General features: G+C 42.9%; 2 protein-coding genes across 9 annotated transcripts in view; one reads left to right on the forward strand and one right to left on the reverse strand.

Annotated features, from left to right (window-relative positions):
* Window positions 1-1077: 1077 nt before the first annotated feature.
* DYNLT2 (dynein light chain Tctex-type 2) lies at window positions 1078-14885 on the reverse strand. Its single transcript, XM_048843967.2, has 4 exons — window positions 14738-14885; window positions 4565-4783; window positions 3514-3672; window positions 1078-2924 (listed from the first exon to the last, which is right to left on the reverse strand). The coding sequence occupies exons 1-4, from the start codon at window positions 14816-14818 to the stop codon at window positions 2814-2816; spliced, it is 570 nt and encodes a 189-aa protein (XP_048699924.1). The 5' UTR covers window positions 14819-14885; the 3' UTR covers window positions 1078-2813.
* Window positions 14886-14915: 30 nt separating this feature from the next.
* The window catches only part of ERMARD (ER membrane associated RNA degradation), a 31483-nt gene continuing 29283 nt past the window's right edge, over window positions 14916-17115 (forward strand). For 3 of the 8 annotated variants that reach the window (XM_048843956.2, XM_048843961.2, XM_048843964.2), the window contains exon 1: window positions 14917-15055. The gene's annotated coding sequence lies outside the window, so the exon portion shown is untranslated. Of the gene's footprint in view, window positions 15056-15094; window positions 15478-17115 lie in introns of those variants that run through there. The other 5 variants (XM_048843959.2, XM_075126873.1, XM_048843960.2 and 2 more) reach the window with 4 other exon arrangements.

Genomic DNA, 17115 nt, shown 5'->3' on the forward strand with positions numbered 1-17115 from the left:
TCCTCAAAGCTTATAGAAACTTTTTAATTTTAAGAATAACTGAAATATACTATCAAGAAATTGAATTGTGCACCAACACTGGGTGGACCAGTATTACATAGTGTTACAGTCGGTGACAGCCTTAGAATATTAAAGTGTCAGCCAGTGACATTTTATATATTTACATACTGCACAATTTCTTCTCCATAAAAAACATTTCTATGAAAAAAGAAATCTTTGAAGTTATTTTGTTCTACAGCATTTACTATAGAGAAAATATTGAACATATTACCCCACCATACACTGTACAAAGTTTGGCTTCTAGCTTCACGTCAGTCCAGTCATTAAAGGGTGGATTACCTCCTCCGTGTTGACCTCTGACTTACATTACCATTCAAGTTGTTCAAATGCAGAATAAAATATGGATAAACTCTTATAGAGTGTTGAAAGATTTTTATCGGTAAATGTTGATTTCACTATACACACACAAACTGATAAAAAATAATTCCATCAATAATGGAAAATTTACACAGGCAAAGTAATAAAAATGGTGCTTAAGAACTTACGTTTGATTTAAGGATATTTACTTTATATATTTTGACGTTATGTTGACAATTCGTGTTTTCACAGTTATAAAGTTTGAACTTTTTGAATCTTAACATTTGTCATTAATTATTTTCTGACACCTCATAATTTCCTGCAACTGTGAAAATTTCAATCAATAAAAATAAAAAATGTTTAATATCCATAATTTGGTGCAACTGTGAAAATGCAAACAGAAAAAAAGCTTAAAAATAAACCAGTATTATTCATCAAAATTATACAAAACTAAAAATTGAATTATGCAAAGCCTACTTATAGAAAAGGCCCTGATTCTGCAAGGTCTTAAGCATGTGTGCATATTTCTTTACTCCTGGAAGTAGTCCCATTGACAGGTTTCAGAGTAGCAGCCGTGTTAGTCTGTATTCGCAAAAAGAAAAGGAGTACTTGTGGCACCTTAGAGACTAACCAATTTATTTGAGCACAAGCTTTCGTGAGCTACAGCTCACTTCATCGGATCCAATGAAGTGAGCTGTAGCTCACAAAAGCGTATGCTCAAATAAATTGATTAGTCTCTAAGGTGCCACAAGTACTCCTTTTCTTTTAGTCCCATTGAGTTCTCTAGGACCACTCACATGTGCAAAATTATTGTGTGTGTTAGCATTTACAGAATAAGAAGCTTATATATATATTTACATTTACACTAACACAGCTACCCCCTCATACTTGACCCATTGCTTAAGTGTTTACTGGAGTGGAGCCCAAGTTTATTAAGCTTGAAGAAGCCAGTTGTTACCATGTCCAGGTGAAATTACCATTCTGATGCCTTGTCTATGTAAGAAGTATTTGCTTTGTGGCAGGGGTGGACGTAGCCTCCTGATTCAATGCATGCACTATACTAAAGAGGGGATACTGACCACCCAAATCAGCACCCTCTCCCCAACACCACAATGCTAATGGGGAGGGGAAGTCCTGGGTGCGAGGAGGCAGTGGGCTTGAAGAGTGAGAGAGCACTACACTTGTCCAGTAGCAGCAGCTCCTGTCCCACAGGGCTGGGCATGGCTCCCTGCTCTGGGCATTGTGACCTGGTACATGGTCACAGCCTCATGGGACAAGAGCCAGCACTAAGGGTGATTTCTACGGGTACAACTGAACTCATGAACCCTGATACTAAAGCTACCCTTGCTTTGTAGTCAAAGGCATTAACTACAACCTTGAAATGCCTGATGGCTTGGTTATGTAACAGAAAATTAAACATGATCTATATTATTTTGAAAACAAATACTATTTATTTTCTTTTGAATCATTATGTTTGAACAATATCAATGAAATAATAGCAGATTTGAGTCACTGTTAGGTTAATAATGTTAGCAGTTCTAACATTCTGTATAAGTACTTTGCAAATTTTGTCTTAGCCATTCTTTTCAATATATATATGTATTGTTGTCATTAACTGTCAATTACATATCCATCTCCAAAGATTTTAGGTTGTCACTGAATGGATTTTACAGCTCTTCTGGCTTTGTTGTCATTACAAACCAGTCCGATGAAATAAAAAAAGTCATTGAATCCACTAAATACAATATATCAGCCTCCAGACTAAGGATTATAAAACAGCTGATGATTTGTAATTTGGGGTCCATCCTGGTATCAGTGAAGTCAATGACAACACTCCTACTGACTTCAACAGGAGCAGGACTGGGACCTTAAATGGAATGTTCCAAACTTGAAAGTACAAAAATGAGAGTTTAACAGGCATAAGAAAAAACAGCTGGCTACAGTAGGGAAAATGTATTTAATCTAAGAAAAGATTTTAAAAATAAGCCACATTACAGTGGCTTTCCTCACTACTAGATCTCTGAAGAGATTCTTGCTGTGGAATTTGATGAATATGACAACTGAGAGTAAATACAATGTTACTTTTCTGTTTCAGAGTCACCTCAAAGAGCAGAATATTTCCCTTTTATGAATGGAATTGTCACATGTAATTTGTTGGAACCCATTCTTTAGAATGTGCGAGGCCCCATTCAGCACCTTGCAAAATGTGTTCTTTGTACCTGTCATAAATTCATAAACACAGCAGATGTATACAGTATGGACTCTCCCATATACATTTTTAAAAAAATTATAGAAAAGAATTGGTAAAATTTGTTTAAATGTATGTGAATTTCAATGTATCAACTGTTTTTAACTTAACAAAGGAAGTGTTCTAAAATAACTGTAACTTTATGAAGATTTTTGAACAATTATACAGAGTATTGTGATGACCGTTAACAGAGGTTGCTTTTAGAGAACTACTCATAATAACAAGCCATTATCAAAGCCAATGAAATAAAGGATTCTGTTTCACATTTAGCTGAAACCCAGTTGTCCCTTGCAACATCCCAGACCCATCTGCTGGACATCTATTGGGGAGAAAAGAACAAAGTACTAATAAATTGTTTTAAGGAATTTTTTCAGATTAGAACTTTACAATGAACATGTAGCATTATATAGGTGCAGCTAGTTTATATTAATTTATTAAAAATAATAAGAATGTATATAAAACTGCAAATTAAAGGGAGTTTGAATGTTTTATTATCATTTATTAAATGCATTTTATTTTCTTTTAGAGAAAATATACTTTAAGAGCTCTGAAAATCTGGTAGCCAAAAAATGTTCTTCAGTGATTTTCCTTATCACTTTTAAAATATCTACTGAAACATACACTCGGGCTAAATCTGTAATACTTACTCAGGCAAACCTGTTGTGTCCTCGTCACACTGACCAGCAGTGTTAGTCAGCCATGGTGAGGTATACATGCTGCCATCCTTTAAGTAAGACAGAGCAGCCGAGCTTCCTCTGCACCTCAGAGCTCCAAGGGGTAACTCACCCTAAAGCAATGCAGATCTGGACCACCCTGAATGTGGTAGTATGCCCAAGAGACACAATAAGGCCCCACACATCTAACTCAGTTTGTGAAAATATTATGAGTAAATTAATCTGTCTACTCACTTTTATTGCCTGACCAGTCTTTTGCAAGATTAGGACTGTTACTACATATTTATAGCGATCAAAGCCCATGTCCTTGACAGCTCTTAATATTTCTTCTGAGATTGAATTACACAAGAAGACACTAGTCGCACCATTATACTTGGTTTTTTGAAGTCTCTGCTATCAAAAGAGTTTTAAAAAATTGTAATCTCCATCCTAACAAGCTTTTGTATAAATAAATCTTACTTTTAGCTATAAAGAAAAAGGAAGTAAACTACTGGAATGTTTATACACAATAGATGACGTCCCCAAATAAAAAGTTAATCATTTTTACTGTGAAACACTTTATCTGTCAAAATATTGAAATATTTCACTTTAAAACATTTTTAACAAATCTTAACTTTCTTTGAAATGAACAGAAGTATACTTTTTTCCTTTTGACTCAGTTTCATGGAAAATAGCCTAGGGAGCATCTAGTCTGCATACCCACGACATGTCTCCTGCACTGCAGAGCCAATGGGATTAGTTCTTAGTTTTCATGGTAAATAGTACAATTTCCCTGCTCTTTGGCAACTATAGACTGTATCAGTAGATTCTCCAGAACAGAGTCCCTCATTCCATTTAACTTGATTTCATATACGGCAATCAGACTGTTGTTAATAACACCAGAGGGACTCCACCAGGAATACTTTGCTCTCATGTCATGAAATGTCACCCGAACCAATTAAGGGAATAAAATTCAAAAAATCCACAATTTCCTATTTATTTTATTTTGGATAGTTCTCTGACCCATTTTAATCTATCAACAGAAAAGAGATCCAATCCCATAAAGAGCTGAAAACCCTCAACTTCCACCTTCACTGCTGGTGCTCAGCAAGCACCCTGCAAAAGACATTCAGTATCTTACAATTTAGAGCCTGTGATGAGCACGTGGACAGACTTATGGATATGCTTAACTTTATAGTAACTTTGTAGTAACCCCATGGCTGTCTTTGAGGGACTGGGGCCTAACATTTACACTAAAATTAAGTATCTTACATACAGACAACTTAAACAAAAAGTATTACTCTACCGTTAGTATAAGTTGAGCTTTGTTTCTTACTAAATGAGCCTGGAATTTCCTATATGGCTCCATTCTGTACGTATTGGCATATTTTATTTTTGCCATGCTAGTCTTCAATGTAAATATTTCACTTTTCCCAAACTCTGCAAACGATTCCCCATCCATTGGTTCCATACCGTGAACTTCATGGCTTGAATTTCTCATTCTGTCTTTTAAGAGCTGTGCATGCTTTTTAAAACAAAAGAAAAAATAAAGCTTAGTATCACTCTTTGGTATTTGATTGTTGAAAGTTTTCTGACACTTCAAAATGGTATGGCTAGAGGGAAAGACTTGAATTTTATTTGGGATCATCTTAGCAGATATTTGAAAAAAAAACTAGACTGTGAATTGTTCACCTCTGTTATGGATAATTGAGGAGTGTGCTAGTTATCTGATGTTCTTTCTGGGAAAAGGGCCAAAGTTTATATCCTCTCACCTAAGCTCTGATTCTGCTTCCCCTGAAGTCTATGCAAATTTTGATGTTGACTTCTTTGCAGGCAGAATTGGGCACTCAGAGCACTCAGGGGAGAAGAAACCCTCAATCAATCTGCCAATAAATCCTTTTCACTATCTTTCAAAAGTGTTGGAAAGCATAATCCCAGCCATTTATCCAAACACCTGTGTTACCAGTAGAAAATTTTCAGTACTGGTGCTGATGTTGTATACAATACCAGTATAATAAACGTTATTACTGATTTGTTTATTGATTGATCTTTTGTGTGATTATATTCTGAAAAACTACTATACAAACTGCACTGCAGAGATGCATATTTGTTGTGTCTCAATGACTTCCAGATAAAATTTGCTCAATTTTAAGCAGAAATGTTTTCTTTTCTATTTGCAAGAACTAAAAAGTCAGTTTTGGACCTGTGGCATTCAGTGCCTGAAGCAGCACCCTGGAACCCCCATATTCACCACTGTCATATAATTATGTTTTGTACAAAGTATACCTTGTGAGGTATCATTGTAAAAGTGATCTGTTGAACATGAATATCCTGTTAGATTGTAAGTGGTACCATTGTATGGGAAGTTACGAAGTTTTGTTATATGTGTTACTGAAATATGTTACGAGGTTGGGCACACCCATAACCAGCCTTTCAAGTACAACTGAGCAGCCAGACACTGATGATGGCCCATTAAGGGGAATCCACAATCACAAGGACTACCCTAGGAACTGTATACAATGGAGACCTCTCAGAGAGAGCACATAGGCAATGGAGACTGTTTGACTTGTCGTAACAAAGGATCTTTCCAGTAAGCTGGAAGAAATTATAAAAGAGGGGAAGTGACATCATCACTTGGCTTCACTCCCTCCCACAACTCAACACCTGGAAACACATCTGGAGGACAAAGACTGAACTAGAGAGGTGGTCCCAGAATGGAAAGGAGAATCCCAGCTTGTGTATTAAGGAACTATACCAATAGGGTGAGACACTGCTTGATTCAAATCCTGTCTAGTTTATAGAACTCAGATTGCGATTTTACTTGTATTTCTTAGGTAACCAACTTTGATCTGTACGCTTATAACTTATAATCACTGAGATTTATTAACTACAGAAAGATAGATTTTGTTTTATATTTTACCTTAAACAGTGTGTTTTGGTTGAAATGCTTGAAAAATCTGCACAGTGTACAATGTGGAAAGCATGTTCTCTCCACATTGAGGGAGGGGCGGACGGGTAATAAACTTACACTGGCCAGGCTTCTGACCAGTGCAGGACAATACAGCCCTGAGGTCCTAGGCTGGGAGCTGGGGGAATTGGCCAGAGCCTCTCTATTGTTAGTTCATGAGTGGTTAGGAGAAGCATTCATGTTACTCAGCTGGGTGCATCCCTGCCTGTGGATGGCTGTGTAAGTGCAGCACCTAGTAAGGTTTGCAGCTTGTCACAGCATCACAGTGTGAGAAGGAGCCCAGGTTGGTGCCAGAGGGCTCAGCGATACCCAAGTTCCAGATTGCACCCCAGGGAACCCATTACAGGATCTGAAAGTGAAGCAGTGATCATTTTTGTTTGTTCATCTTTATGATTCATAAAGATTCTGCACAGCCAAATTCTGCCCTCAGTCATGCTAGTATAATGTCATTCTCTTCAATAGTAACTGAGGGCAGAATTTGGCATTGCAGTTGAAACTTAAGTAATCGTACTAATGATGCAGAGACAAAACGGAATCAAAATCAGTCTCCCAGAGGTGTGTTGACTTTGCAGTTCTACCAGGAGTCAAAAGTAGCATAAACATACTTTTGTCACTATGATGAATGCATATGATCCTAAATATATACACAGTGACAAAGCAGATTTGTTGGGTAGGAAAGTGACATTTCCCCAGCCATGATTAGAGTGGATCCTCCTTGTGTAGGTCTCACCTCTCCTACCCAGAAGGTGGGTCTGCTGCCACTATGGTACCAACCCCCAATCCTATGGAGATACAGACATAAAGACATGGGTTTGGGATCTGTTCTGAGGAGGTGGTAGGGAACAGGGAGTGGGCTGCCCCATGATGGATGGGGTCCAGAGGGACACCCATCATCCCCAGACTAAACCCTTGTAAATTCCTTAGGAAATGTAATTATGAGTAGTATTTGTATTGCAGTAGCACCTAGGAGCCTTCTGTCACAGACCAGGGCCCCTATTGAGCTAGGAGCTGTACAAACAGAGAACAAAAAGACAGTCCCCATCCTAAAGAGCTTACAATCAAAATATAAAAAAAGACAAGAGAATACACACAAACAGGGAGTACAAGGAATCAGTAACACAGTAACAGTGGGCAGGATGGGCAGTGGTCTCAACACCCCAGCTAACCATTTTTGTAGGCATCATGACAAAGGAGAGTTTTAAGGAGGGATTTTATGGAGGACAATGAGGTAGCTTTACAGATGTTTAAGGGGAGTTCCCCCCAAAATTTGTATAGCCTGGAACTACATTACCTTTCCCACAAAGCCCTATCCAAAGTGTGGAGCTTGTTTTAAGAGGAACATGAGGCAGCCACAGCCAAGGAGAAGAAGGTGGAGTGCCCAGGGAGACAAAGTTCACACTGAGGCACAAGGTCTTCATGCTGATGACCCTGACCTCCCACTGATTTTTCAACATCGGTGTGGATCCACAGGACTCAAAAAGTTTAGTAGCAGACCCTGCATCTTATTCAGTGACTGAGAAGTTTGCTGATTAAACAAAATGGAAAATTTTCCACAAGGGGAAACTCAAGTTTTCTTCTCCCTTTATTCCCTTCAGGGATTTTATTGTGGAAGGGAGCAATCCATCCCTAAACATTAATTCATAGGGCAGGGAGACAAGCTTTTGAGCTTCCACCAACAGAAGGTCCAATAAAAGATGACAGCTCACCCACCTTCTCTCTCTAATATCCTGGGAGTGACACGGCTACAACACTGCATACAATTTATAGGGCAATAATTTTAGACTTCCTAATCTCTGTGTTGTCGTATTCTATTAGTTTTGTAAAAAAAAAAAAAAAACATGAACCAAAATAGTATTAGTTATAGTAGTTATCTGTGTAACTGACAGGAGATTCCGTTGCCTAAAAAAGAGAACTGGACATTAAGTTCATCCAGTGGGTGCCATGAAACCAAAGTTCAATGGGCTCAGCTGTAAACAATGTCCTTCCATTTACTAATCTGAACTCTTTTCCAGCAGCACTTTAAGCCACCCAAACCCAATACACATGTATCTCCAAAAATGTAAATGTGGATATATGCATTTATTTGGAGTATATCTTAAATTATAACTAGTGGTCTTGGAATAGTAAAGTCAAGGAGTTATATTCAAGGGGTGTGGGATTGGAGAATAGCTGTTGAAATGAAGCCCAGTTGCTCGGCTGTGGAGCAGAATGCCTGATCGACCCACCTGGCATGAGCACAGATTCACCACTGCTGCTGAGGGGGGCACCCTGGCCCTGAGACTCAAGGAACCTTATAAGGATCCATTAGAACAGGTAGCACAATGTGGAGATCCCAAGGCAACTACATATTCTTCACTGGGGGAAAAGCCGAACAATCCTCTTTGAAAATCTGGAAACTATTGGGTTAGAAAAATCTGATCTGTCCTGGGCTGATGGATGAATTGCTGAGATCGTTCCTAATGGACCCTCTGGGAAACTAGAGAAGACTTGAGGATTTCAGATGTAACAGGTATTATAAAATATCCTGTATCCTAGCTTCTGTTGCAGGTACAGCATGGGGAACAGACCAGATTGAAAACCGCTTCCACTTGGCTAAATAAACAGATACAGCAGAATCCAATCTGCTGTTATGCAATACTTCCTGAACTGCCAATGAACAATCTTTATCTGCCTAATATAGCCCCTCAATATCCATTCTGTGAGATGCAAGCTATCCAGTCCTGGGTATAATAACTGACTGTTGTTGGGAAAGTAGATCTGGAAATGAAGGCAGGGTCCATGGAGGTCAAATAGAGGCCGTGAAGATCTGAGAACCCAGCACTGTCACAACCGTGCTGGAGCTATAAGAATTATTTTGGTATGGTCTTGTTTTAATTTGAAAAAATCACCTGTGTGATGAGAGGAATGGGGAGAAATATGTACAGAAGGCTTCTTCCCCCACTGAAGGAGAAAAGCAGGGGTCAAAAAGCCTGGGCTGTGACCCACTTGACACTAAAACTCATGGCATTTCCTCTTGTCTTTTGTTGCAAATAGTCTGACTGATTGGATACGCCAGGCATGAAAGATGGTTCTGAGCACACTGTTCTTCAGAGACCACTCATGGTTTTGGGAAAATCTCCTCCTGAGATGATCAGCCAAGAGGTCCTGGGAGCCTAGTAAGTGGGAAGCAATAAGAGTAATATCATCCTTGATGCATAAGTCCCATTATTTCACAGCTTCTTGACAAAGTTGACTGGATCTTGCTCCTGCCTGTCTGTTCAGGCAGTACATCGTAGCTCTACTGTCAGTCAGAATCTGAACTGACAGTCCCTTAATGTGAGGGAGAAAAGTGTGACAGGCCTTGTGAATTGCCTGAAGTTCGAGCACATTGATGTGAAGGGTCACCTCTTGTTCCGTCCATAAAGCTTGGGTTAGTAAACCCTCCAGGAGAGCACCCCACCCTATCAGGGATGCATTGGTGATATATGTTTTGGATGCAAAGGGACAAGAGAATGGAATGCCCCTGCACACATTGTTCTGATCCATCCATCATTCCAAAGATGCCAGGCCCAAAACAGATACACAGAGAAACATGTCTAAGGGATAGCTGATCAGCCAATAGACCGACTTCAGCAGCCCCTGGTGGCCGCGCAGGCACCGCCTGGCATATTAGGTCAGGTGTATAGACTCCAGCACTACCCTCACACATTTGGTGAATATTTATGGGCCGATGACAGGCAAAAAGGAAGTCTTTTATCAGGAATCTTAGAAACTTCCTGTGACTTGGAAAAACCGACACATGGAAGTAGGTACTTGTAACAGGGTGGCTTAGCCTGGGGCTAAGCCAACCTGAGGGGGAGAGACTGGAAAAGCTCTCCATGCAGGGAGGCCTGGGGGAGACTCTGCTCAAACAGGACAGAGGCTGAGAAATAGCCCCAGAGAAGGAAGAAGGTTCTATTTTTGTGTTAAGACATTTTAGTTTGGGACAACTGTGATCCAAACTAAAGTCTGTGAACTAGTCAGAGGGCTCAGTCACTGGTAAGCTACGAGGCAGAAAACGACCACGGTGCCAGAGAGACCATCGATAGGGGCATTAGTCTAGTGAAGAGCTGCTACTCCACACCTAGTCACGACGGGGTGCCTACCACTGAATAAACTCTCTTACATTGTCCTATAAATCGAAGGCAGCAAACCAGCCATTACGACCTAAGGAAGGAATAATCAATGCTAGAGAGACCATGTGAAATCTTATGTATTTTTATGGACTTATTGAGATTCTGCCGATCTAGAATGGGTCTCAGATCGCCCTTCGACTTGGGAATGGGCAAGAATCGTGAAGAAAAATCCTATCCCCAACACTGAAGGGGAACTTCCTCTATAGCTTCCAAACAGACCAAAGTATGAACTTTCTGAAGAAGCACTGATTAGCGAGAAGAGTCCCTGAAGAAAGACGCGGTATGTGCAGAGGAGTGAGGATGGGGAAAAGAAAGAAACTGGATGGAATATCCTAGGTCCCTCAATGCTTAGGACCCACTTGTCCATAGTTATGGATTCTCAAGCACTGAGGAAATGGAATAATGTGTCCCCAAATAGGGGACTAAGGGGATGGGGGGAGATCAACAACAACTGCATTGCTATTCTCAAAGAGGAAGTCAAATGGACTGTTTCCCCATACTTATTGAGGATGATTGTCTATGCAATGCTTGAGTTAGATAATCTCCTTAGTTGAGAATTGTGCTTTGTCTTTGAAAAGTCTGTGTCTTATGGTAAAAATGCTGTTTATAATAGTTTCTATTCCTGCTGTTGAGCCCTGTACTGGTGTCTCCTAGGGGCTAGAATATATATTGCTAATGAGCTAAGGGCAGCTTGTGAGTCCTCAAATGAATGTAAGGTCTCATCTGTTTTGTCCAAAAAAAGGGACAACCACCAAAAGGAAAGTCTTCGATATGGATATTCAACAAACTAGCTATTCCCAGAACGCTCTCCTCATTGTTATTGCAGAGGCCATCACTCTAGAAAAAGCTGCACCAAGCACAGACTGGAGAGACACCCTGGTCACAATGTAACCTTCTGGCAGGAAAGCCTTAAATTCCTCCCTAAAATTTTCAGATAATTTTTCAATAAACTTAAACATTGCATCTCAGCTTACAAAGTCATATTTAGCTAAAACCACCCGCTGATTTGCTATGAACATTTGAAGAGAGGAGGAGGTGGACTAAATTTTTCTCCAAAGTAAATCAAGTCTCCTGGGTTCTTTCTCTTTGGGAGTTGACTTAAGTCTCTCTGGTCATGATTTCTCATTGGCAGCCATCATTACTACAGAGTGAGGTGCAGAATGAGAATAAAAACACTCAAGTCTTTGTATTTATCCATGCACATAGCTATAGAGGCTAAGAAGGCTGGTGTATGCCATAAAGTGGGGGGGGGGGGAAGGGGCGCGGCACTGTGTGAACACTTCAGAAGATGGGCAGTGCTTAAAGCCCAGAGAGCACAACGGTAGCAACAGTGCCTAGCACTGAAACTGAAAGAATAAACCAACAACTAATTGGTACTAATGGCCAACTATTAAAGATAAAGGAAAAGCTAAACTAGCTAACTATGCAGATGAAAAAAACAGCAAGGTAAACCATGTGGGAAGCTCCCAATCAGGCCACAGGCGATGAGAAGAACCTGAGGGGGGCAGGCTGCTGCTGCCCTTATATAGCCTCAGGAGGGACCACGAAGATGTGCAGGGGCATATACATTCCAGACAGTACTACTGCAGAAAACTCTCCAGCTGTGGTGTGCTGGGCATGCACACACCTGAGTGAAATACATGTGTGCAACATATTTTGAAGAAGAGTTTTATCAAATGGTGTTGCTATTCTGAAAATACATTTTTATAGTAAAACTCAATTTTTAACATGTTTGAAAAAGACTATTTTGAGATCAATTTTGCGGTTTCCTCAGTCGCTAGCTTCAATTTCAGGTTGCAGGGATAGTTTAGGGCAGGTAGAGTCATCAGCTGCTTAATCAGGCAGCAGAATGGAACAAGCACCTGAGCAGAAAGTGTCCCAGCTGCTAGGCTGTGATGCTAAAAGGTGAATGAAAATTTCTAAGAATATGGAGGACATATAGATAGGCTGAAGAGATTAAGTACTTTCAAAAGATCTATAAAGATGTCCAGTCAGGGGCTCACAAAAACTTTTATTTCAGTCATTGGAGAGAGGAAAGGATAGGAGACATCTAGGATGATAAGCTCAAAAACAAAGAAAGCCATGCAGATTCTTCTCTGAGAAGTCACTTACACAAATCAGTGCTGTCTACAGTGAGGACGTTTTCTAAAAATCTCCCACTATTGCTCACACCAGTTCAGTTCCAAAATTAGCAATATTGAAAGTCCTAGTGTAGATTGGTCAGAGAGGTCTTCAATGACATGTTAATTAGATATCCTCTGAGTAGGTTACATGAGGCAATGTTAAAAATATCAGTGGCAGCCAGCAGCCTGTCTAGACCAAGGCTCCCAACAATGCTAATACCAATTGAACTGAGATTGTTATAAATTCTCCTTATGCTGAAAGGGCCATTGAATGAGGAGGCAAACCTAGGTCTTTTAAAGATCTCTGACCATGGGCCAGTTTTACTAAGTCTTATCTTTATCATTCTCTGAACCAAAAACCTTTCAATGGTCATAAATAAGTCTACTAGTAGTTTTTAGTAATGCAGTTACTAATACCATTTTACTTCATATTTGTTGTACTTTTGGCACTGTAAATAATGTTAGTAAATGTTATAGCAATCATTTTCTCTGATTGCATTATATTTTAAGTGTGGTCCTTTTCAGAGCATCTCTCAAAAGTACATGGCCCAATTTAGAATCAGTCCAATGTTGTGTATGGAGCTATTCTGACCTCATTGGCTGGGAAAACAGAATCACCTCAGGAATCAGATCCCCAAGCACAGAGAACTTTTGTTCCAAGACAAGCCAATGACACTGTACCATTGTGAAGTAAACGTGAAGATCTATGGAAGAGTCATGCTTCAAGGGTAAGTACTGAATGAAGTTGGTACTGAAGTGCTTAAGAGAGAAGCTTGCAGCATTGTTAACTTTTATGATTTTTTTTTCTTGAATAACAGGATTTCAGAGGGTTCTGGAGCCTGTCTTGTAATGATACTAGATCATCCAGCTCCCTCATGAAGTTCAGTTCTGCCGGAAGCCCACAGAGTTTCTTCCCTATGGCTTGCTATTCTCACAGGAAGGAGCAAAGAACCCAGCAGTTCATCACAGTTCTGCTCCCTTCACCTGTGAGAAATAGACAGAATGGTGCCTCTGCACCTCTTCCCACTCTCCACTATAGCACCTGGCCTAGGAAGGGGCAGGAGGGTAAGGACCATCCCGGAGCTGGCCCCATCCCAGCATGAGAAGTGGAATCCTGTTGCACTCCCGAAGCCTGGGAGAGGGTGTGAATTACCCTAGGAAGAGCACAGATGAGGCCGGGGGGTGGTACAGAACTGATGGGAGGACTGAGTGACAGTATTAATTTCTGGGCAGGAGACAGATGGACATGGGAGTGAAAGTTCCTGCAGCATGGGCCAAAATCACCCCATATATTTGGGACAGTGGGCAACACTAACAGTTACGCACACACTCTGGGGATGCATAAAGAGAGTTTAAAACAAATCAAAAGACAGACCACAAAACCAGACAATACAATATTTTTATGTCATCATCTTTGAAAGCCAATCTTGTGATTTGGGGGGGGGCAGCCACCCTCTATGCCACCTTCCAGTGGTACCAAGCTGCTGTGCTGCTTCCCTCCCCTTTTTGCTCTGCTGCTGTGGGGGGAGGGACGAAGGCAGTGTTTTCTTCCCTGGTTTGGAAAATGACTAGGGCCTCTCCTGAGTGAGGTACAACCTGATGCAAGAGTATGTGTCAAGTCCCAGATGGCGGCGATATAGCAGTAGAGGGATTAGTGTGAAGGGTCTTATAAAAGACCAGGTTTTGATGAACACGGATCAAGCAGAGCAGACAGCTTATGGAGCTGAACCATTGCGACCAGGAGCCAAGCACAAACCATGAGTAGTAATAAGTCTCGCAGGAGCATCTAAATTAAGAACAGAAGGTGCAGTGGACCAGCCTGCACACCAGCCAGCGTAAACAGGGAGTCTGGAGGTGAGGGTGCAGTGACCCCTGCCCCAGGCCAGGCCTGATCCCTGCCAGATGGAGGCACCGATGACATTCTGCAGAGCTGGAAGCAAGCTGGGCAGACAGGCTGGTGCGCTCTAAATGGAGAAGCCACCCCAATGGGCTCGTGCTGGAACCTCAGCCTCCCGCCCCCTCTGCACTCAGAGGCAGAAAACGCCCACTGACTCCCTCGTCTCTCGCCCCCCCCCCCAAGAGGCTATGCGCAACTATGCTCTGTTCACTCAGAGCGCGGGGACCTGCGCCACAGGTGCCCGACCCGCCGCTCCGGTCCAAGCGCGTGCACGAGTCCCCTCCCGGCCCAACATGGCCCAGCTCCCCTCCCCACTCCGCGCCTGCGCAGTGCTCACGCTGTCTTTCTCGAACATGCTTAAACGCCGCTCCCCCTTCCCACCCGAGAGAAGTCTCGACGCCTTCGCGTGTTTGTCCATGGCTTCTGCCCTGACGTGTCGCGTCCCGCCCCTGCGAAGGAGGAGACCGGGCTCGGTGCCGCCACCCAACGGCAGCTACAACTACGGCGTTCCAGCTTCGCGTTGCGCAGCCCTCCCTCACTCGGCAGCGCCAGGGCGAGGCTTTCCCGCACGTGCCGTGATGTCGTCATTGGCTGCGGACGGCAAAGCGTCACCGGTTGCGTGCGACGGCAGGGGAGGAAGGCGGAAGTAAGTGAGGTAACTACGCGCGGTGGCTCCTTGGAGCGTTGGTCCCGCGCGAGCTGGGGCGGGCGATGCCTCCGCCCTGGATGTCCCGAGCGGGGGAGGGAAGCTGAAACACAGCGACGCGCCCTTTCCTGGGGGGGCGGGTAACGTGCTTCACGCCCCTGCCCCCGATCTCTTGGGTGGCCCCGGCCGGAGTCACCCACTGTCAGCCTCGCTGCCCCCCGAGGGGGCTGGGCCTGGGGCTCTGCCTGGGATTGGATGCAGGCGGGAGCCCCGGCCGGGGGAACGGCTCCTGCTTCCACGAAACCGCCGCTGCGCTCAGCTCCGCTGCCCGGTTAACTGGATCTATGGGGAGGAAGCTCTGTGTGACACGGGCCACAAGGGTGCTGCGCCGCGCCGCCACCTCGCTCCCTGGGACGAGGATCCCCTCGGGGGTGCGTTTCTTAGCCGGTGGTTAACGCGTTTTTTCGGCGCTCTGTGGGTGTCAGTGAAACAGACATTAGACTCCTTGAGACACTGATAGTCTAACCCCTAGGATGTGTCGCACTGGGATATCTCCGTGATTCTTAAACTGGGCTAGTTTGAGACATAGCAGCACCTGACTGAGTGAGGCGCATATGTCACTTCAAGGAAAGTGGACTTTGATTTATATTATTAATTACTACATTAAAGTGAGCATAGGGAGCAGCTTTCATTTTTAAAAAAACTTGAATAAAAGGTGCGTAGCAAAAATGCACAATGTAAAATGCTGTCTGTTAAATACACTTTTTAACCATGTGTCATCTAGTAGTACAGAAAGTTAATGTTTCAGGAAAAAAACATACTGCCACTGGGTAGGTTGCTTCTGAATTTACTATATGTTTACAGAGTGCTTCTAGGAATTTTGGTGCGATCAGTTAGATCCTTATAGTGAAGGATTCTGTCCTTTTCCAAGGAAGTGGTCCTTTTATTTCTTTCTCACTTACTTTAAGGAATGAGCCACTCTTAGAACAACACATCTTTGGAGGGTCTGTTGTCTGTTTGGCTGTCCTTCCTTAGATTCAGCTGGACATTCAGTGGCACTGGTGGAAGGCCCAGTAAAGATGGCATGACTGGGATAAAGCGACCACTCCCTATTACTTTACCGGGTATATCTTCACTGCAGAGTGATTTGCGCCCAGGGCATGGCTATACTTGCAGATGTAGAGCACTTTGAGTTAAACCTGCCTTCGGAGAGTGCAGTAAGGAAAGCGCTGCAGTCTGTCCACACTGACAGGCACAAGCACACTGGCATGGCCACATTTGTGGCACTTGCTGCAGCATTGGGAGTGGTGCATTATGGGCAGCTATCCCACAGAGCACCTCTTCCCATTCCGGCACTGTGGCTTGTAGGAAGGGGGTGGGAGGTGCAGGGCATTCTGGGTCCTGTCCCAATTCCCCATGATGCATCGGTTCACATCCTAGCAATTCCTGTGTTTCCGTCCACATTTGGAGCCATCTTTCAACGTTTTTTGTACTGCGCTCTCTGTCTTCCCTTTTGGTCTGCGGGAATGAAGCCTGAACTGCTGAGGGGTATGCTGATGAGTCTCGCCAGCACGTCACGTTTGGCAGTCGAGTTATTCCTTATGATCCAAAGTGACAGTGAGGGTTCCGACGATGATATTGACTTGAGTAACGCATATGACACAAGTTTGCTTGTGGCATTCACGGACATGCTCAGCACCATGGAATGCCGCTTTTGGGCTCGGGAAACAAGCACTGAGTGGTGGGTATCACATTGTCATACAAGTCTGGGATGACGAGCAGTCGCTGCAGAGCTTTCGGATGAAAAAAGCCACTTTCATGGGACTTTGTGAGGAGCTCACCCCCACCCTGCAACGCAAGGACACGAGATTGAGAGCTGCCCTGATGGTGGAGAAGCGGGTGGCTATTGCAATCTGGAAGCTGGCAACTACAGACAGCTACTGATTGGTCGCTAACCATTTTGGAGTGGGGAAGTTGACCGTTGGAATCGTGTTGATGCAAGTTTGCAGGGCCATTAATCGCATCCTGCTCAGAAGAACCGTCACTCCGGGTAACGTGCATGACATTGT

The sequence above is a fragment of the Caretta caretta genome, chromosome 3 (genome assembly GCF_965140235.1).
Source record: "Caretta caretta isolate rCarCar2 chromosome 3, rCarCar1.hap1, whole genome shotgun sequence".
Lineage (NCBI taxonomy): Eukaryota > Metazoa > Chordata > Testudines > Cheloniidae > Caretta > Caretta caretta.

What these genes read in the sequence shown, in the direction of transcription:
- DYNLT2 (XM_048843967.2), bottom strand. Translation starts at nt 14,818, where the DNA reads ATGGACAAACACGCGAAGGCGTCGAGACTTCTCTCGGGTGGGAAGGGG. An exon ending in GCATGTTCGAGAAAGACAGC is followed by an intron (nt 4,784 to 14,737) that starts GTGAGCACTGCG and finishes TGTTTTAAAAAG; the next exon opens with CATGCACAGCTCTTAAAAGA. An exon ending in AGACTGGTCAGGCAATAAAA is followed by an intron (nt 2,925 to 3,513) that starts GTGAGTAGACAG and finishes TCTCCCCAATAG; the next exon opens with ATGTCCAGCAGATGGGTCTG.